Source organism: Trachinotus anak, unplaced genomic scaffold (genome assembly GCF_046630095.1).
Source record: "Trachinotus anak isolate AG129_WGS33_773 ecotype Australia unplaced genomic scaffold, CSIRO_AGI_Tana_v1 ptg000019l, whole genome shotgun sequence".
In the NCBI taxonomy this organism is placed as follows: Eukaryota; Metazoa; Chordata; class Actinopteri; order Carangiformes; family Carangidae; genus Trachinotus; species Trachinotus anak.
Genome location: NW_027273870.1, coordinates 19,765,803 through 19,787,989, shown reverse-complemented (window position 1 = coordinate 19,787,989; position 22,187 = coordinate 19,765,803). Strand labels below are relative to the sequence as shown.

The 22,187-nt window shown below is 43.3% G+C and overlaps 1 protein-coding gene across 6 annotated transcripts in view; it reads left to right on the top strand.

Moving 5' to 3' along the window:
• bnc2 (basonuclin zinc finger protein 2) overlaps positions 1-22,187 on the top strand; it is a 164,896-nt gene that overhangs the window by 110,755 nt on the left and 31,954 nt on the right. For all 6 annotated transcript variants that reach the window (XM_071504232.1, XM_071504235.1, XM_071504236.1 and 3 more), the window contains 2 exons: positions 7,022-7,124; positions 9,070-9,305. In XM_071504232.1, the coding sequence (XP_071360333.1) occupies positions 7,022-7,124; positions 9,070-9,305 (339 nt within the window). The remainder of the gene's footprint in view (positions 1-7,021; positions 7,125-9,069; positions 9,306-22,187) is intronic.

The window sequence follows — 22,187 nt, the reverse complement described above, 5'->3', positions numbered from 1 at the left end:
GCTCTCCCACTACATAGACTGCACTGTCTGAGAGCATGGCATATGATAGCGAGATCACAGAGTTGTGTTTCTGGTCTCAGTATTGTGATATTACGCTCACTCTCCCTCTCTGTTGTTTCACAATATCAAAGCCAGCTGGGTCCTTTATCTGTCCACTTCATAAACAAGCATGACTGTCCTGAAGTACACGCACAGCTATTTATCATGCGAGTGAGTCAGACTGAAAATTTCGTCATTGATCTGATTTGAAATTTTTGGGGTGGTGCTCATGATGGAGAGATTTACTTGCTATGACTGTTTCAAACCACACAGAAGGAGTAGGAATGCTGGAAATTTTACTCAGTTGTGTGCGTGTTGGATTCTGGACTAATCACACGGGAGTTGTGTGTGTATATGTGAAGTAGTGCAGAGCATGAGTCATATCTGACAGCTGACAAACACTAAAAGACAAGGACTGGACCTCTGGTTGAAGTTGAAACTGGACCTCATCTGGAATGACAACTGATCGCAGATATCATCACTCACAGTTCAGTTGTTTATATTGTCCAGTTATGAATTTCAGATTTATGTTCCTGATTAGTGATTCTCATCGATGATGACTGCGGTGTAATTTCATCACTAGCAGGCATCAGTACCATATTTTGCAAAAAAAGTCTTCACAAAAGGTTGAAGGAAAGACTTGAGATGACAGATGGCATCAAAAAATGGCTCAACGGTTATCTGATTAGATTTAAACCAGGCTTGGTATATTCTCCACCACATCTGACATTTTTACATTTGCAGCAAATCAGCAAATTGCGACCCCCTCAGCGTTTGAGGCGGCAGGACCCGACGCTGCTACATCAAAGCAGGTGATAGCAAAGTGCAACAAGTCTGAGAGGCAGTGCCAAACAGCTGAAACTTATGTTTCAGTTTTTCACAGACACAATATGTTGACAGACCAATGAAGTTCAGATGAACATCACTGCTCACTAGTCTTTGCTAAATGTTTATTTACCTTGCTCACTTCATTTCCTAACGTCATTTTCAAATCTGGCCTCTTTCAAATTCAAACTAAGTAGTTTACACTGTGTTACTAACACGCCTTTAAAAAAGGCCTAAATCTAAACACTGTAATAGCCTTTTGTACACATTTGATCAGATTTCAGATACATTTACAGATTGACAATAACTCTTCAAATCTGTCAAGTCGCAAAGAGCATTAATTGAGAGTGCGTGCAAAAAGCAGACATGGCCGCTTCCATTTGTTTGACTTAAAGAAAGGAAGGAGGGAAAAAGAGAGGAAGAAAAGAGAGGGGTCCCAGGTCTCCACATGAATACATGAAAACACATGCTTCTCTTCTCCTTCTGTAATCCACCAGGGACTCACGCCCCATTTGGTTCCCATTAGCATAGCTCTGGTCGCTCTGCCCCGTGTCGAAGCCCAGACGCACAGCTGCACAAAGGACAGGGACCTCTGGCTCTGCGACTGCCAGCCGCTGGGCTCAAAACCAGAACTGACATGTAGGACGGGCTTTGCACTGTGGGGATTGCAGAGGGAAGACACTAGTCTTTTCTGCAGACTACAGTTTCCCCTTGTAAAGTGTAGCAGTGTTTTAAGCTGAAGTCAGCACACAAGTGATTAATCATTGTTTATTTTGTACCACTTTCTGAGGCAAGAAAGCTCTGTTTCAAGTCAAATCCAATGTATAAAATCAAACAAGCAAAAATTAGCCCTGGCATGAGGTATTTGCTCCCTTGTATTTTGTGGCGTGCTGTGTCTGACTACAAAGACTTTCTTTATTCAGCGTGTTTTATTTGTCACCTGTTTCCAATATGGACATCGTGAAGCCCTGATCTATCTGACGGAGCCAGGGCCTGCTTTATGACACGCAAAGCTGCTATGCCTCTTTTCCTACACACGTTGGCTGCACATTTCTGGCAGGAAATTGACAGCATTTCAGCAGCTAACTCATGGATGAGATAATATCTTGTGGGTGGAAGAGAGGACAAGATGCTCCCAGTGTTTTACAGTGACCCTAAGCAGAGACAAATTTAAATCCGAAGCTGCTGCTGCAAAGAGGAGGCACACACATGCACACAGATGCGCACGTACACACAGGGTTTTCATTTAAATCTCGGCTTTGCTTAACTCACCAAACAAGAATTGTGGTCTGTGGCTGTGTGTTGAACATGGTAAAGGTTTCAATTAAAGTAGGAGGAACAATACCCACCCTGCATCCAGCAGCTGTCTGGGTTGGCTTTCAGTTGTGCACTGTCTAGAGAGGATACAGACAGGCTGAAAGGGACTAGGCAAGTGGTGTTTTAGTGGTGTTTTCTGTGGCATATAGTTACAACGTCAACTGTAAAAAAAAATGACAGGGTAGCAATACAGTTGTACAGGATATTAGTTTAGGATCACCATCAATTCTAAGGCCAATTCAGTGTCTGTGTTAACCTCTATATATGCCTTTGGGTTTTGGGTTGGACTGACTTGCATATAACGGCATTTATTCTGGGGCCATGTAAGCCTGTGTTTCCCAGTCAGTCTGTTTAAAATCCTCTTGGAACTTGACTACAAGAGTCCAGGCTGAAGCCATCTTGTTTTGCAGCTCTTCTTTCCTGCAGTTCTTCAGTCCATCTGTCCCACTAACAGTCTTTTAATTGAGAGTCCTCCCCTGTCTGATGCTGGCCATTGCTGACTGTCAGTGTTTATACAATTGGGCTGGGACAGGGACTGCGAGCCAAGCAAAACATCCATGAAACATCAAGCCTCGAGCTAAACAAAACCCAGCAGTGAGACACACACACACACTTGAGCCAGATAAGGGATGAAAATGATGCTTTCTGAACGCAGCTAGGTTAAGTTCTTGACCATAGAGGCAACACAGCAGCTGGAAAGGAGTGTTGACTGTTGTCTGGGTCTAATTGCTACAGCATTGTGGGATTTTATTCACTTGCTAACAGCGTTTGCTTCCTAGCTGCTCATTTTTCTAGTGATTTACCAAGTCTCACACACACTTGCTCAAACACACCCCTCTGTCCTTTTCCTCACCGTCGTCCTCTTTAGTTTTGAGCCAAAGAGGAAACCCTGGCGAGACGTTAGCACAGTGACTAATGCTGTGTATCTGGCCGGGGTGCAGATAACACAGCCTCCTCCCCCGGCCTGCTGTGACAAATATGTGCGAGTGTAGCAGTGGGATCCAGGCCCAAGCTTGTCCCTGACCCAGGCCAGGCCAGGACACAGGTTAAACCACGGCCAAATGCAACCCAGACCTACACTGTCCAGAGGCAGTTGTGAGTACGTGAGAATCTTGAGAAGACGTCTGCATGATTTTGTCTTTCGTGTTTCCTCTGTCAAGCCACACATGCAGGCAAATTCAAATCCTTGATGATCTTGTTTGTGATGACCATCTCTGACACATCCATCTGTTCCCTCTCTTAAAGATTCTGTAATCAGTCTGTAATCTTTCATCTTATTGCGTATGATCAATTCTGATGCCGTCATATCTCAAACATCTCTTCTGTTACGCTTCTCTTACACACTCCTGACTTAATGCACAAATTAATCCCAAGAAATAACAGGCACAGTCCGTCCCCTCCCTTCCCTTTTCTCCCGTCAGTGCCTCCTCAGTTGAGGGGGCTTGCTGCTTTAATGCTTCTTAATGCTGCTGTCTGCTTAATGGGCCAGATATGAGAGGTGCTGCTAGCCAGAGTAATAAGTCAGTGATTAGAGGGCGCCTTGTCACAGCAGCAACCCCGCAGACAGTGGCACACTTTAATTGCCGTATTAGACGCCCCTTAACTATTTTGTCAGCTGTCATACCAGCTCGTAAACAGCAGAGGTGCATTTGATATTTCCATTTGTTTATTTCCGTCTGCTTCTGCTAGTGCTGCTGCACAGAGAAGTAATTAGAAAAAGGCTTGTGTTCTGTGACATGACGGTGCTAAATCTGGATACTCTCAATTATTGTTTGCAAAATCTTAATGCATGCAGAGGCACACAAAAAAGGAAAATCATTTTTGGCATAAAACCTGACATGAATTCAGTTTAAGGTGGAATGTTTAAGGTGGACAAAAACGTGCAACATGATAAGGGCAGCAATTAATGATTCTCAGAGCCTTCATATTGCAAAATGTTGCATATTTTGTCTGTTACTGGACAATATTCTAACATTTGAGAAGCAGTAATATTTGGCATTTTTGCTTAGAAACTGACTTAAACAATTAATCACTAAAACAAAATAGCTGCTGATTGTCAAATAGATTAATAGACTGTTTTTTTTCCAGGTCCAGACATGGTTGGATGTTTAGAGAGTGGCACAAAATCATTTTTTTTGGACATTTGATGTCTTTGTCAGTTAAGGTCATTTTTAATTATATACATACAGAAAATAAAAAATAGATTAAAGAAGAGATGGATATATTATAGATGCATCCTTAACCATAAGTTTAGATCTGCCTCATAAGATTTTGGTGAAAACATAGAAGACTGCATGTGATAGTGAGGAACAGAATTACAGAACAACTTAATGCACACAGATGTTGCTTCAAAGACACCCTGTTAGGTCAGGAAAACATGCTGTACTATGTACCAGCGTGAAAGATTTTTCTAAATGCAAATGTTCTTTGACCCATTTCTGTTAAAGTAAGCTCAGGACAGCAAGGGCAGACTTTTGAGTTTATCCTGTATCTGAAAGGTCACAGGTTTGTCCCCCAGCCGTTGCCTGTGAATGTTCGTGAAGAGACATGTCTGCTGCGCAAGTGTCCTTGAGGGAAGGAACACTGAACTCACTCACTGCACATTGCTCTGGATAAGAACGTCAGCTCAGTGCATAACGTATGTACACTCCAACTGGCACATAATCCTCACTCACTGCGAGGATTGTCAAGCCCGCACCTGGAGAGCTTAAAAACGGTGTAAAGTCAAATAATCTCTCTCTCCTGTCTCATTCGGTGTCAAACAGTGAGGTGACATGGTTAGAAGTGGTGTGATTTTGTGTTTAATCTTGGATTAGCCCGTGTTCACTTTGACACCTCCAGTTACTAATCTGGTTTACAACACCTTAGGGCGAGCAAGGCGGGGGGTGGGGGGGGGGGGGGGGGGGTGGGGTTCTGATAGATTTTATGGTCCCTTAGTAGATTATGAGTGAGCTGACTTTTATATCCTGAATGACAAGATATAGGTGTAATCCACTGACAAGGTAATGTTGTTTGCTGCTTTTAAATGGCAGAATGTGCACTTGGGTCAATAGTGGCAGGTTTGGTGCGTACGCAGTAATATTCATCTACCTCAGCTGTACAGCGTTGTGCTGCTGATCTGTTTCTATCTGGAAGTGCTGATTGACTCTTTCTGACATTGTGAAATATAGGTTGCTGGCGCAGACATGGACTCCAACCTACGACCCTTTGAGTGCATGTTTGTGTCACATCGTTGTCACACCTCTGCCTTGTAAGAGTAACGGCGAGACAATGAGAGATAGCATATTTAGTGCAGATTGTAAATACATAAAGTCACGCACTCTGATAACTGGGGCTTTTTGATGTGAGGACAAGCAGTCACTTTGTCATTCTTCCTCCTGTCTCTGACGCACAGCCTCATGTAGCGCCTTCACTTTTTGATCTGACAAGTTTCTTCAGCACTGGATCATTAGGATTTTCCTGTCAAAAGAAATAGGCAGCTCCTCACAGCAGTCACCTTGTACACTACGCCCAATTTCCTCCCTCACGCATTCCTGAAATATTTTTGCTCTGTAGTTTTCATGATTACAGATATTTTTTTTCTTTCCATCCAAAAAAATTAACACATAGGAAAAACCTTGTCATTCAGTACTGACTCAACAGCATCTGTGCCAAATGTAAAATACATTATTCTCATAGTGTGGAATTGCTGTTTACTATGCAGGTTTACGATGCAAGTTATTAACTCAGAGTTTTTCTTTTCTAACATGAGCAGCCAACGTACTTAAATTACATATTAATGCTAAGAAAACACAGTATTTGATTAAAAAAGAAAAAACAAAGATAAGTCTGTGTTTTACAAATCAAAGGTTTCCAGTATGTTTTTTTTCCAGTCCTCCTACAGCTGCAGATTCCCTTCAGGCAGTTTGGGTTGCAAAAGTGTTACTATCTTTATTCATCAATTCATCTTGCTAATGTAAAAAAAATGTCTGATAAACAAAGGGCAGCCAGTGCTTATTAAGATTCATGTTTCTAATTTCTTTTCCTCTTTTCACTCCTTTTCCTCCGACTTCTTGTTTCTCCATGTCGTGTGAAATTTACGGCTTGCAGCTGCTGCACTCATTTGGGTGATGGAGCTGTATTCATTTCAGTGGATTTCTGTGTTCATCACACATTGTCTGCGTGCCGAACAATTCTTTATTGTTTCATGAAAATGAAACATCTCAAAGGATCAAATGACCTGCTGCAAAATGTACCTGATTTTTTGGGGGTTTTTTTTTGTTTATGAAGGCGTGAGCTGCAGCAGGCCATGCATTGTGCTGTACTGAGTTGCCCTCGTCAAGTCTGGACACTTAACCTCTCACTACTAAAAGCTTCCCGGGGTCAGACTAAGTGCAGCTCTAGTGTTGAGTAATGGAGCCTCAGTCAAAACAAGTAACATTTCTACGTTTTCAGGAAGGGAAGTCCTTTTGTCGGTTCGCTTGAACTCTGGGAAATGACAGTATGGAGAGGCCGAATCACACACTCGAATGAAATAGTTCTTGGGAAATTTGTGGGCTGAGAGTTATTCTTTGTGGCACAGGCTGCAACTGTGGATGTGTTTTGTATTACACACACTTCGAAGGAGGTAAAGTTACCACAAAATACTAGTTAGTGCTGTATGGATGAGCTCGGACTCCTCTGCAACAGTCTGTGTAAGAGTTTGAATGACTGCTTCTTCCTTGTATTTGTGGTTGCTAAACTGATGAGTCCTCTGTAGTTCTCAGCTTTTGTGCTCTCTTCTCACACACTCATCATCTCTCCTTCGTACTTGAGCTGTGACTGATGTGGATCTCTCTCTTTTTCTGCTGTGTTTCTACAGGCCATTCGCTGCACACTGGTGAACTGCACATGTGAGTGTTTCCAGCCAGGCAAGATTCACTTACGAACATGTGACCAGTGCAAACATGGCTGGGTGGCTCATGGTAAGGAAACTTTACTGTTAAAATGACGGGTGTATCTAAATATTGAATGAATACATTTTTGTGAACTTTGTGTCTGACCCTCATAAAACTGCTTCTCCTTGCTGTGAAGAGAAGGGAGGTCCTGACCTACATGTCTAGTCTTTCTACTGTGTACAGAAAATTAACACGCATACTGCAGCATGAATGCATCTCACATATCCTGCACAAAAAAAGCGTTTTGTGCTATTTTTTATTTACTGCAGAATCCAGATCGTCTCTGCCTGTGGTTGTGATTGTACTGAAACCCAAATGTTTTTACTCATTTGCAACAGTAGAAGTAACTTTGCTGTTTTTGTTTTGCTTCTGTATTTTCCAACTGCTTTCAAAGTCATGTTTTTACCTTAGATCAAAAACAAAAAAAAAGAACACAACCACAAGACAGATACAGAAGCAGGAGACCACACCTTATGAGTTTTTCACGCGGGTAGAAGAAAAAGGGAGAGGAGGCATGAAAGTACAAAGAGAAGGAGGAGGGGAAAAAAGATAAAAGAAAACACCTGTTTGGCTTGCGTCCGCACAAGAGCGGGCCATGGGCCCTTCAGCGGATCGCACAGGACCCCATTGACTATTTTTTAATCTCTCCCTCTGAACTGTCAGGCGCCCATCTCTCCTCTCCCCCACTTTTCATTTCATGTCGGCATTGGCAGGGACTCTGACAAGTAGTTCTTCATTTTTTATTATGTTCGTGTCTGGCTGTACCGTGTTGTCAGGCAAAGCCCTCGTCAGCAGGAAAAAGCCGTCCCAGGATCAGAGAGAGACCCAACCAGGTGTCACCCAGACAGGCGGGGGGGGGGGCGGGGGGGTATGAGGTAAGGGAAGAGAGAAGGATTGAGGCAGGGAGGGAGAGAGAGAAAGAGAGAGAGTCGACCAGGTGTCGTCCAGACAGCCAGGGGAGAAAGAGGTGACTGAGGCCATGTTAGAGGGGGCAATAACAAAACCTACCTTGCGCTCACAATTAAGCTTTATGACCATTAACGAGTGTTTGGCTTTTTTTTCCTTTTTTTTCTTTTTTCTTTTTAACCCCTCAGGCAACACACAGGTTACTTTTTCTTATTGCTGGAGTTTGCTGTGGCTCCTGAGAGACAGACCTGCAGACATTACTAAAGCACTTCCACCTCTTCTGAATGATTTCTGGGTTAAAAAATGATTTAATCAAAGTGTGTTTTTATTTACAGGTAATACTCTCCTCAAAACACACCACTGTATAGAACTAAAAAAATAAGACAATACGTAACAGTACTTGTTCTAGTGGATAGAAGTGGACAGCAAGTATTTCTCATAAGGTTTCAGGTGTCTCTCAAGGAAATTAAACAAGCAATTATTTGTTATACATTACAACCATTATTATAGAAAATATGGTAAACAATTTCGTATGTTATCTCCTAGACTGATTATAAATGTGGATCAATATAGTACTGGAAATATTAATATCATAAATACCAGAACCTAAAGGTGCCTTCTTGGTGCATAAACTATTTAAGCTCATACCTGATATAAGATATAAAATAATCCAATAAGAAAAGCAAGTGCAGTCACAAATAGGATAATTAAGATGAGAGACAAAAGGAGATGTAATGCAGGTAGGGGTCACGATAGATACAGAGGAGGCAAATAAAAACGAGACGCAAGAGCAGCGTAATGTGAAAGAGCAAGAGATTAGATTAAATAGGAAGAATGGCAGATGATTACATTAATGCCATTGCATTTATCTGATAGATATGTTATTATCAGCTAGTGCTGACTGTGCAGCAGCCTCCTGAGGAAGATCTGGGATGAGGGAGAAACTTGATAGTCATTAACCGTGTGTGTGTGTGTGTGTGTGTGTGTCTGTGTGTCTGTGTGTCTGTGTTTCTGTGTGTGTGCATTTTCTTTTCTTTCTCCCTTTGTCACCCGCTCATTCACACAGCTCTGGACAAGCTCAGCACCCAGCACCTCTACCACCCAACCCAGGTGGAGATCGTTCAGTCCAATGTGGTGTTCGACATCAGCAGCCTGATGCTGTACGGCACCCAGGCTGTACCCGTCAGGCTCAAGATCCTTCTCGACCGCCTCTTTTCTGTGCTCAAGCAGGAAGAGGTGCTGCACATCCTGCACGGCCTGGGCTGGACCCTCCGAGACTACGTCAGGGGCTACATATTGCAGGTCAGTGACCAACATTCATGCTACAGCGACGAACACACGTAAAGCATCATATGGGTTTAGTGTAAATGTCAAGGCCAAATATTAGCAGTTCTTGCTCCGTGCTTACACACAAATACATCCCTACACATGCTTTTATATTCGCCTGCAATTTACAGCGGGGATGGAGTCCACTGTTATCACTACCATTACTTTCTCACCAAGTGTAGTATCCACAAATTTCTTTGGCATTGCAGTTATTTTGAGAGGTATTGATCAAAACCACAACAGTGACAATCTAGGCCACTTCAGTCCCATTGCCCATCCATTTTCCTCACATTTTCCCTGCTGTTACTGCTACTTCTCTCTGCCTCCTTTTCCTGCCCTGTCAACACTATACCCCTCTGCTGGAAAAAGGAAAGGAATAAAAAAGCGAAGAAAAATGTCACCCCAGCAAACTATAAAACCACTGTAGTGCGTTTCCTCTCTCCATCCATCCCTCCCTCCCTCCTACCCATATAATTGCAGTCAGACACATTTCTCAATCAAAGGTATGGAGGTTTTGGTGTTGAAACCCAAACCAAAGTGTTCCTGAATGAATTAGTTAAGAGCGAGCGAACATGTGCATGTGGTTAGCTGTGTATGTGTTTGTGTGTATATGAGTATGTATGTGTGTGTGTGTGTGTGTATGTGCACATGTGCTTATCTGTATGCGTATATGGTTTAGTGTTCCAAGAGTGTAAGTGGAACAGCATGGTGAGGAGAGGGTGGTTTGTATGTGGAAACAGCTTCTGTGAGTAAAGCACTCGCAGATCCAGTCCCTGTCTGTTAAAGACAGAACACACACACACACACACACACACACATACACACAAATCAATATCAAACCAATAGTTTATCTATATGTATGCTGTATATTACAATTTGTAACAGAGTAAAAAATTATGTAAAAACATACATATATCTGTGAATGTATAATATAATATAATATAATAACTTGAGAGTGACTATATTATAATCCAGTAATATTAAAATATGTAGTTTATATTTTTACATTTAAATATTTTTTGTAATTTTTCTTATTAGGGCAAATAAAAACATTTTAGGGCTTCAACTGAAGATTATTTACATGACTGAATTATCATTTCATTAATGATTTCTATTATGTATTTGCACAAAATTAAACAATCATTTACTGGACAGTAAATTAAACAAACAGTAAAACATGAGCAATGATGACGCAGGGTTATATCCCCAAATTCTTCTCGTATTTGTCTGACCAAGACAAGCTGCTGAATGCTGAAATGACCATCCGAATTGTTGCAAAATTAATTTTCTGTCAATGTTGAAATGCTCCAAATCGGCAGTGTGAGAAACCCTTGTATTAAGTAACCATTGGAGCACCGTGGTTCCCATAGTCGTAGCTTCTGTGTTTTTATCAGCTGGTTCTAATAGTCAGCTGTTGGGAGCACCATTGCTCAACCGCTCAGCCTCATGTCACGCTACTGGCTAAATCCTCTAGATCTCCTCAGAAGGGCTTCAAAGGGGCCGCGGCCGTGGAGAAGCCGCCAGTCACTTAAGGACAGTAAGTAGTCATTGTACGGCCCTATTAGCCTGTAAGTAGCTATGAAATTCAATCATCTTCCCCGAGCCTCCGGGCAACGCTTTGTGTCAGGGGTGTGTTCCCCACTACTATGCTGCGCTAAATGAGAGATAAAATGATGAGAACAGTATTGCAAACGATAGATAATAAGTTGTCTTTTTGATATTGATGTCAGGGGACGTTATTTGATGATAAATTACTTTACCGTAATCCTGGCAGTCAGGCTTTCAAGTGCTTGCTTGTACTGATTTAGGATTTGAATAAAAGTGTTTAGGCCACAGGAGTAATCATGTTAATTTCTATTTTAATGAGATATGTTATAAATCGCCATAATTATCCAGCAAATACATCCACTATTTCAGAATTACGTTCTAATGAAGCCTTACATTTTCTTTGAAGGTTTTGGTTAGCTCAGCTTGTACATGAGCACATATGGCTGTCTTTGTTTTTCTTCACTCAATTTACTCGTCTCATCTCCCCCGTCTCTGCTAGGATCGCAAAACGTATGACAATAACAAGGAATAGTTTCCATCGAGAGAAAAAATTCTTCCGTGTGTTTGGTGCATGGTGTGTGCTGGGTGTCAGTGTGTATGGGTGTCAGTGATGCGTCAGAGAGCTCAGGACACTGAGCTGACAGAGTATACCCGCAGCTCCTCTGATGCCTGACCACTGAATGCATGCAGTGGAAGAGGCCGGAAAACACACACTTATATTTGACCAAACACATAGAAAAGACTCAGCTTCCATAATCTGCTTTCTCTTATCTGACCGACAAGTGCTCTTTCTCTTTGCGACAACACCCGACGTCTTTCTATTCATACTGCAATTATCTAATGTAGTTAATGCAGTGTTGCAGTGTGGCACCCGCTGACCTGTCGTCTTGCTGAGGCAGTGGTCACCTTTAATCACTCCCCAGCCACCTGCTTATCCTCATTTATGTTCCTGTGATCTCAGCCATGCACCTGGGCAAACACACCAACTTTGTCCTTAGTTGCGTTCTCTGTAATTTCGAAGCTGTAAGTAGTGTGTGTGTGTGTGTGTGTGTCTTTATGTGCCGCCTCCACGTGCACTGTCCTGGATTAGAGCTTCACCAAGACTCATCTGGTTTGACTGTCTCACTGTGAGGATATTTCAGAGACCTCTCACAGTGCTCACCTGCTCTTCCTCAGCAGCGCACCGCGGCAGTGAGCCAAACACCTACATACCTCACATATACACTGATGTACCAGAATAGCCGAGAACAATCGCTCATGTGTTGTTCATTCATATCAGAGGCATCGGTGTTGTCTCACCACCACCCTGCTTACGTTCGCCACTTTACCACATTAGCAACAATGCATTTAGGGTAGCTATCATTATTCTAACCTCTGCAGTCAAGGTTAGACCATGAACTCACAGCCTCTACAGTAAAGTAATACCACAAACATGTCATCATAGCCTTTTAGGTCAAATTTACCAAGTAATAAATCTGTGTCAACACCTGGAGTAAACTTTACCCTCCTGTGTCCTCTCTGCCATTCACTGCATAACAAAAGTAAATACATCAGAGGTGTGACTAAATATGCGTACTCCCTGCAATTTACCTTTGTAATAGGCTCCTTAAAGTGAAGAAATTAATCGATGTTATTAAAAGCTCAGTGGCTTATCATGTGGTTGGAATTTTGATTTGTAAAGGGGAGGAATAATACATGACATCAATAACCATTAAAATGAGTGATTGTCTTTCTGTCTCTCTCTCGTTTCATTCATCTATAAACACTGTAGCTTGACCTTCAGTTCACACACTGCTCTGTTGTAGCATTAAGTCGTATACCACCAAACCTGCACAGTCACTCACTACAATATCCATACGCAAATGTATGCACATAGGCTCATCTGCTCATGTGAACGCACATCGGCACAAAAGAGTCTGGATGTTTTTAAGTTCTCAGTAAATACATTCTCGAAGTTAAGATGAGCCAGAAGAGAATAACTCCATGTCATCACACGTACTAGAGTTTTTGTTCAAAAGTTATTTCATGACCTTTGCGATGTTCCTTACCACCATTGTATTCCATACGGAGATTCTCCTGAAAACTCGCACAACAATTTCTGCCAACTTTAGCAGAAGGTGGTGTAAGATCTGCTGCTCTTTTTTGCTCACAGCTCACAATAAGTTAGCTAACAGATGTGTTACATGCGTAAAATAATCATTATTATTTCACTGTAAATTTTCCATTGTCCGAGAGGCTGACGAAAATGGACATATACATATGCCTCACACTTTTGTGAAGCAGGTAAAACTAAAAACAACCACGTAGCAGGAAGTAGCATTTTGCTATTGATAGATAGAGATATTAACTGTAAACATTTCATGAACAAAGTAACCTGCCTTGCTAATAAACATTATCTTATTTTTTTTTAAAAGGCTGCAAGAGTCCAGGTCAGAGACATACTCAACTTCTTGCAGAGCAAATCTAAGGAAAACATGAAATCACCCAAATTAAAGCTCCAAGGCTTTCACCTGATGACTGAAAGTCATGTGTGTAGCTCTGGGTATAATATTCTGCCCTTCATACTGCTTTATAGCTCTCTATTTCTCCCCTATCCCCCTGATTTCAAGTTCAATCCGAGTCAATATGTGAACAATACAGACACATTTATTCGTTGCCAGAATTCTTTGCCCTTCACTTTGGCAGGACTTTTTACCTTCTCCACTCCTCAGCCCTTCATCCTTTTCTCCTGCTTTCTACTCATCCCTCTCTCCTTTCCTCTCCCATGGTTGTTTCCAGACAGACCCACGGCCAATGCGCACCAGATGCCCCCACCCCATCCCCCCCACCCCCCTCCGCCTCATCCCACAGCCTGTCACCGCTCACTCCTCTGTTCGATACAGACAGATGGAATTGCTATCAGTACTGGCTTCTCTGTCTCAGCCTCTGTCTCCCACACTCCACACTGTCTATTTTGTCTTCCTCCTTCTTATCCCTTACCAAGTGAAAAATAAGTAGAGGGAGAGAGAGAATGAGTGGAAAGAGATGGAGAGGGAGAGCGAGATACAGCCTTTGCAGCCAACATATGGGCCAAAGCCCAGGGTTTTCCTAAGCGACATTCTCAGTAATGTTCTGTCCTTGTAGAACATTGGGCTGCCTCCGCTTTTATGAGATGTGGTTTTCCTGACTCCACACGGCTTCCAGAAGACCCAGATGGAACCGCTAACAACCCCCACCACCGCCACGCAACCACACACACACACACACACACACACACACACACACACACACCATACACACACAAACAGTCTTAACCCTAATTGCACACACACTCGCAGGAATTCTTATTCAAACTATCAGGCACACACGCAGCCACAAAATCACACTCGTCTACCCCAAACGGCCCTCCAACATGGGGCTTTGTTTCAGTGGCAGTTGCATGGGCATGAGTTTGTTTTAAAGTTGTTAATAGAGGAAAATATTCTCCTAAATTATTTTATTATATAGCCACTTGTTTGGTAAATATATTGTTTATCTACTGAGAATGAAGGTCGGAGGTGGTGTTGAAAGGCCGCAGGGAGGATGTGCTCTCATTCAAAAAAAGACTAGTCACTGTAATGTTGTACATGTGTACTTACACATGTGGAATATGAGATGTAATTACATGGATTAGGGTGCAACAGTGTTTGTGTAAGACAGGAAACCATTTCCAGTTGCAGGTGGGTCCTGAGGCCTTAGTCAAGGTACCACTCAGCTTCTCTATAGTGGTTTAGAAAGGTATTTATTGAGTTAGAGTCACATTTCAAAACGTCTATCGTCTTTTTTCCTTCCCTCTCCCTCACCGCACTCCCTTTCTGCGTTTTCTGTCTCTCACTCTGTCAACTGTGAAGGTCACCATATCTCTTGATCCTCGCCTGAGAAACTTCCATTTTAGGTAGTCAGGCTCCGTGCAACAACATTTTTTGGACACAATCCCCTTCTCCAATCTCCTCCATAAGGCACACTTGTAACCTCTATTTTCCTCCTGTCCTCCTCTCCTCCTCTCCACCCTCCATCACCTCCCAGTGCCTCCCGTCTCTCAGAACCTGTTTTCTGTTATCACTACTTAATGCCTCACCCTGGGAGATGGACGGGGGAGAAAGCATTCTCCCAAGGTGGAAATTCTTACGTTCATATGGTTATGATTTGGTGGGGAGGTCAGGCTCGACTTTTGCTGGAAGGCTTACGGTTGGCTCTGTGCTGGCCGTGCTGGGCTCCAAGCACATCAAAGAGGGCCGGTGTACTGAATCAAGGTGATTCTCCAACCCCCCCCCCCCCCCCCCCCCCCCCCCCCCCCCCCCCCCTTCTGCACACACATACACACACTTGTCCTCCACAGTGCTCTTAAGGGTGTGTTCTCCCTTCTCATTCTCAATCGCTCACTTCTAAGTAAGCTGGAGATAAAAGGATGTGATTCCAGATTACAGGATCAGTCAGAGAAAGGTACAACAGCATTATCAACGAGGCATTAAAACCTTAATTTTTGATAACAAACTGTATATTAAAGAGAACACTTCTTTATCAGCAAGAAATATTGAATCCAGCATGCATTATATTATCATAAACAATCTTTTTTTTTTTTTTTTTTTTTTTGCAGAAGGTGTAAATGTCTTCGCTGTCACTTTTCTCACAGCTTGCAAAGCTCACAGCCAGCTCCTTACACAAGTTCTGCCCATGCCAAATCCCCAGTCCCTCGCTTTTGAATCCTGAACCCCGAGCCTCAAATGAATTCAAGCTGGAGAAGCAAGGTTATGAGCAGGTTACATTGTATGCTGGAATTTGGGAAATAATTCCCCTTATATTGGATTTGGATGGCAGTCTGAATTTTGCCATAGATTCGACAAGGCCTCACAAGCTGCTTAAAATCGAGAAAAAATAAAAAACTTACCACTTATACGTATTGACATTAAAGCAGTTTGTATGTTTTGAGAGGAAAATAGCTTCCAAAGAGAGTTAAAAAAATATATATACATTTTGTGTTCATCTTTGTCTTGCTTCTTAGCTCCATGAGCTGGACGGTGGTTCTAGGTTTACTGAATTCGTGCTCTCCCTTTAATGAGCAGAAGACCATTTATTTTTCTCTGTATTTTCTGTTTATTTGGCTTCACAGAGGCTTGAGTTGAAGTTTGGCTGACTTAAGGTTTCTGATCCTCTTTGCCAGATAGTTTTCACGCTGTAATATCAGAGCTGCAGAGATAAGACAAAAATGTGTGCTGTACCTGCTGGCGCATGGTCACACCCTTGCGTTTGTGTGTCATGCATTCACATCTTTTACTCATACTGTCCTTTTTTCTTTTTTTTTTTTTGTACACAACCTTAGCCTTTGATGTCATCAATCCCTCCCTTATGTTTTTTCTGTTCTGTCCATGTGTTGTCATTTCCACTCTCTAGTCTAACATAATACCTCCACTACAGTCTCCTCTGTCGCCTCTTAAGGATGTTTTCTCTGTGTGTGTACTCAGGTCTTAGCTGTTATGAACCACAGTACCTTGCTGGGTTGTGTTATTTATCTTTATATTTTTTGAGACCATTCCTACAGCAACAACATTCAACACTGTGATGTGCTCTCCTCCTTCTCTCTGTCATCGATAATCAATTCACACACTTTTTGTGGTTTAACTCTTTTCTACCAGTCTCATAAATATTTAATACGACTCTTTTTTTTTTTTTTTTGACTAACTGCACACATACATATTTACAGACAATATATTGTGTATGATCATTTCCTAACCCTTTTATTCAGGGAGTCATTCACCAGTTTAAAAACATAATTTTTTGACTTGATTATTGCATCATGCAGAGCAGGCCTGTAGTAGCAGTTCATGCACTGTGGCCTAGGATCATGGATGCTGTATCACGTTAAGTGATAAAATAAAATTTAAAAAGCCAATACACACTGCAATTTCTTCTCAAGAGACATTTAAGCAATTACTCCACGTTTGGAAATCCCTTTAATGCATCCATTACATGCTTGGTGGCCACATGTATATTTCAAAATCTTATTTTAACTTGCGGTGGATGACCCAGTAGATGGTCAAATTTAAAGATCATGAATATTCCATGACAAAACATATGGGAGTGAGACGTGTGTGTGTGTGTGTGTGTGTGTGTGTGTGTGTGGGGGGGGGGGGGGGGGGGGGTGCTCTAATAAAATCTGACTGGGGAGTTAACATGCTGTGCAGGGCAAACATGGGAAGTGAAAATGATATGTTTAACATACATGGTCAGGTCTAGGGCCCCCCATGGGATCCCAGTAGGGGTTTGATCAAACTACCCTCAGCACACACAGTATATGAGCGCCACCTTCTTCCCCATTTCCCTCCTAAATCCCCATGATAAGGCTGACTTCAAAGCCTAGAAGCCAATCCTACAGCTTTGCCTGAGATGCTGGTTTGATTCACTGGCTGCATCTCTTCCCATGGCCCCCAGCACACCCCAATACACACACACACACACACACACACACACACACACACACACACACACACACACACACACACACACAGATAGACACAAATCCTTCTATTCAGTTTCAATCTATATCTGAGAAAAGAAGCTATCTCTGTCCTCCTCACAGTATCTCTGGATCTAAGTGAGGAAGAGGGGCCACCAATGCTTCTCTTCTCCCCTCTAAGTTCCACTGGCATGTCATAATTAGAATAAAAAGGAATATTCTGCCTTTATTAATGGGGTGCACGCTTTCACCTAATCCCCTCTGAACACCCTGTTCCTCCCTCCTCCTCCTCGCCTGCCCCTTGTGATATGCGCCATACTGATGTAATGGGATCTCTGGCTCTCTCACTGCGCATTTGCCTTTCTCTTTCTACCCAGTGACCATACCCCCGGGGGGAATTCCCTCAACAGGTCCTTGCTGCTGCCCTGGTGTGGCTGGAGATGCTCTCATAGTCAGCTCATCTGCCAGGCTGCCTATCAGGAATTTTTATTTACCTCAGCCAGGCTCTGCCCTCTTTACTTTTTCAAAGAGGGCCATGTTATAATTACCTCCTCAAACAGAATCCCGCTCTATCTGTCGGCATCCCTGGCTTCATATATCCTTTTTCATAAGTTATAATATCCTGTCTCGCCTGCGCCGGAAGGAGGAAATGGCTTCTGAATTCTGAAGTGGCTTTTCAGGGGGCTACGGGGGTTTGTTGTTGCAGAGGGAAATTGAATTTTACTTCAAGGTCAGCGACACTAATGACAGTGTGGGAAGGTGTTGATCTCGTGTAGCGCTGGTTTGTCTAGCAGCATCCCACTGTATCGATCTGCACAAGAGATTCTAGTCCTGCATTGATTGTCGCACTGAATTGTTTTGGAGTGAGGAGGAAATCACAAGCGTAGTATAAGCTGTGATTTGGGACTGCAGACATCCTCTGGGGTCAGTGCATGCAGATGGAAAAAAAAAAAAAAACTACATGAAAATTCTCCCAAAACTAGTAGAAATGAAGTGCAGATAATGTACAGTAGCAGATACAGTCAATAAATGTCCTGAACTGCGCCCTCACATTATGACTGATGCTTAATATAGCCGTTGTAAGTATACATACACTCTAAATACCACATGAGAAACCCAAAATGTGCACAGACACTCACACAGTCCTACACAGGCTCAAAAAAAAAAAAAATACACCCACCCATACAGATACCAAGAGTGCGAATTTTAACCAATCACTTTCATGATTCACTGCTGTTTGTATGCAAGATGGTTAGTTATGGGTAGGTGCCCTGCGGTGTGAGTGAATGTGTGTCACTTCCCCCACAAATGGAAACATTTAGACACTGAAGTGTATCCTGAGGTGAGAGCTGTAGAAGCTCTCACTCATAAAGTAGCGGGGAGGCAGCCTGTAGAGGAAATGAGCTAGGCAGACTGGTGGAGGGAGAGGAACGTGACACACACTGAAGGACCTCACACACACACACACACACACAGCACACGCGCGCTCTGGTGAACCACACACTGGTGACTGCTGTGGTTGTGTCTATCAGCGTCTCGTTTTTCACCAGTGTCTCCAGCTGTGTTTGACTTCCTGTGTTTCAACGTGATGCTGTGGTGTCATTGGCAGGAGGACACAGCCTGTACTGTACCTCCACGTGGTGTGGTAGTGGTTGAAAGGTCCACTGACCCCATGGTGAACTGACACCAGTGCCGAGGCACCTGTGGAACCCACCACAGAATACAAAATAATGTGGGACGGTAGCTGAAACATAAAGAGGCTTCTCAGTTCAGGCGTTTTGGACGGATTTTGAAACAAGTCAACACCTTACCGCCTCCCTCTTGCCTCTTCTCTCTCTCCACTTTCACTATCCTCTCTCCCTCTCTCTCTCTCTCTGTTGTGCATGAGTGCTTTTATTAAGCAAGATGACCTGTCATGCAGGTGTGAGGAGGAGGTGATGACTACCCCCCCCCCCCCCCCCCCATCCCCCCCCATCCTCCACCTATCCTAATTTTCTCTCTCTCCCTCCCCTCCCTCCCTCTGTCTCTGGTCTAAAGAAAGACACTACCTCTCCTCTACCAATTGGTCCGGCTTCACTTCACCTCAGACAGGAGAGGAGAGCTGGACAGAGGGGTTAGAGGAGGAGGAGGAGGTGATGAGAGGTGGGGAAGTGGAGTGAAGCCTCGGAGTGAGAGCACAGCCATGCACTTCACTGAGAAGGACCCAAGAAACTTCAAAGTCAGTTGAATTCCATTGTAGGTCAGGCTGGTTTTAATGGTGATTAGTATTAGCATGCATTGCAGGCGTTGCAAGCTTTTGTTTGTTTGTTTGTTTGTTTGTTTTTATTCGCAGCCATGCCAATAAACAATCAGTGCATTAAGTGGCGAGCAAATGGAATCAATTCATCCAGTTTTGCGCAGATGAGTGCAGAAAACGAGGCGTGAAGCAGCCGCTCTCTGTGTTTGGAGTGGCTAATTAGGAGCCCATTACAGGGCATCTCAGCATGGTGCTACCCTGATTGTTTATTAGAATTTCACAAAGGTGAAGGAGAGTGAGAGAGAGAGAAAGAAAAGGGGACTAATAGTAGTAATAAATGGATAATAAATGGATACCTAACAGAGACACACACACACACGCAGCCTTGCTGAATGCCAGCCCCTGGGCCTCCTACAAAAAGGGCTCTTGTAAAAGTTGGGAAAAAAGAGAAAAATCTCTACCAGCACCGTGCATATGCTTGGCTCCGTCCTCTTAAAGACTGTCTTATTAAATGGGTAAGTGGCTGAGTGCTGGGACCACCAAGTGAGCCGTGCTGTCACTGGCACACAGCTTTCTGTGGGCTGAGTGCCGTAGGCGTAGACAGGATATGATATAGGGTCACCAGAAATGATGGTTTAACACTGGATGATGCATCAGTTCCCAGCACTCACTGCTCAGCACTGCCAGTGGCATTTTTCTAAGACTTTTCTGCTCCTGGATTTTCTTGTAGAAGATGCAGAGCTAAGTTATAGCCTCCCACAACTCTACCTTGGAAGAGTGTGTGTTCCTCTGTGTGTGTGCGCGCCTGTGTGTGTTGGAAGGAAAACGCAGTAATCAAGAACGACAACAGGGCTTACTGGAGAGGGAGGATCAATACACTGCTACAGGTGACTGACCTCAGTGAGCATACACGCATGCATGCAGGATAACCACACACACAAACACACACATTGAGGCGTAGGCACATGCACCAGTCAGTACTTGTGGCATTCTCTCCGCTCTGTTGTCTCCACCTAACTCTCTGGTTTACTCTGTGTGTGTGTGTATGTGTGCGCTCACACGCAACCAAGTATTACTCTCTCTCATCTTCAGGATCTAAGGCTTGATGCCAACTGGTGCTTTGGTGCCAGGCACTGCCTTATCACCTCCCCGGCACATACACGCATTCACACACACACACACACACACACACTCACTTGCATTCTTACTCACATGTGCACTTTAAACAACCTCGTTGCGAGAGCTTGTGCACAGGCGCTCACACACAGTCGTACATGATGATCTACCCTTCACATAAACAAAGATAAGAGCAGGAACGCGCAGCACAAGGCCCCAAGAGGTACAAAGCTATTACTGGGAGACCACAGTCGCGTGGCTGTGTGTGTATATGTGTGCGGCCGTGTTTGTGTTTGTGTAGTGCCAGTTGCAGGGCAGAGCTCTCGGAAAAGCAGCTCAGAGTTTTGTGTGTCACCATCATTTGCCAGTGTTGAAGCACTAACCATTCCTAACTGCGTAACAGGAGACTGCCAGTGGTTGCGTGAGGTGCTAAACTCTTCACTGACTTCCTGTCAAGATCTTCGCCACCAGCCGTCACCGCGTGCAGATTCAAAAGATATCTGACAATACAATCACAGCAAGTTACTGAACAATGTGCCAAAGGGCCCTGACAATTTGACAATGACTTTGTCAGCGCCAGTGTCTCACATTGAGCATCGGATCACACCTTATGTCAACCCTACTTAGGTATGGGGTGTGCCGTCTCCGTCTTGATCCCTGACAAAAATCCAGCCTGCTGAGGTGACACAGTACAAAGCGTTTTCCCACTTTGCCAAGCTGACAAACCTAATTACCGTGGAAAAATTCCTGGGATCATTCCTAGATCAAGTCTCCTTAGTACTGTGAGCTGCACACCCAGCGTCCCTCAGGATTCCATTGATTTCCCCGATTCCCAGGTCTGAACACTGAACATGTCTCGAAGCTTTGTAATTACTCCCTGAAATTCCCATGGTGTTATCTTTAGGTTTATAGAAATCACAGGGTAGAAAATATATGTTTTGCCTGTTGAGTGAGGTGAGATCTCATTACCTGTTTATTAGCTTTAAAGCCTTGAAGCAGGAGTTGTAAAAGTTTGCCAGTAGTGACATCTATGAGTCAACTTGCCATTTATTAATGTTTAAAGAGTTTTTTATTCCGTTCAGAATCATTCTCTGCTCAACACAGTATGATTTGAAAGCTAAAAATAGACAGTTTCAGGCACTTTTTTTTCTGGCTGAGTGACAGAAGTTTGCCTTTGTGTAGCAGTGGAATGAATTCCTCAGCATTATGACCACATCAGTTCCTTCAGCTCTTTGAAATAAATGCAGGACCGAGGCAGTTTTTTTTTTTTCTGTTGTTATCAGAGCGTAGGCCCAGCCACCTTCTCCCTTTATGGGCATGTTTTGCTAATCTTGCTACTGGCCTCTCTACTTTTTAAGTTGAAACAGGTGTTGCACTTATAATGCAATCTTATATTAGTGCAAGCACCTCAGCTCATACTCCTCTGAGGCTGTGTTTTCTTTTGCCGACTCCTTTCTTAGCAACAAGGCCTACACCTCATTTGGTA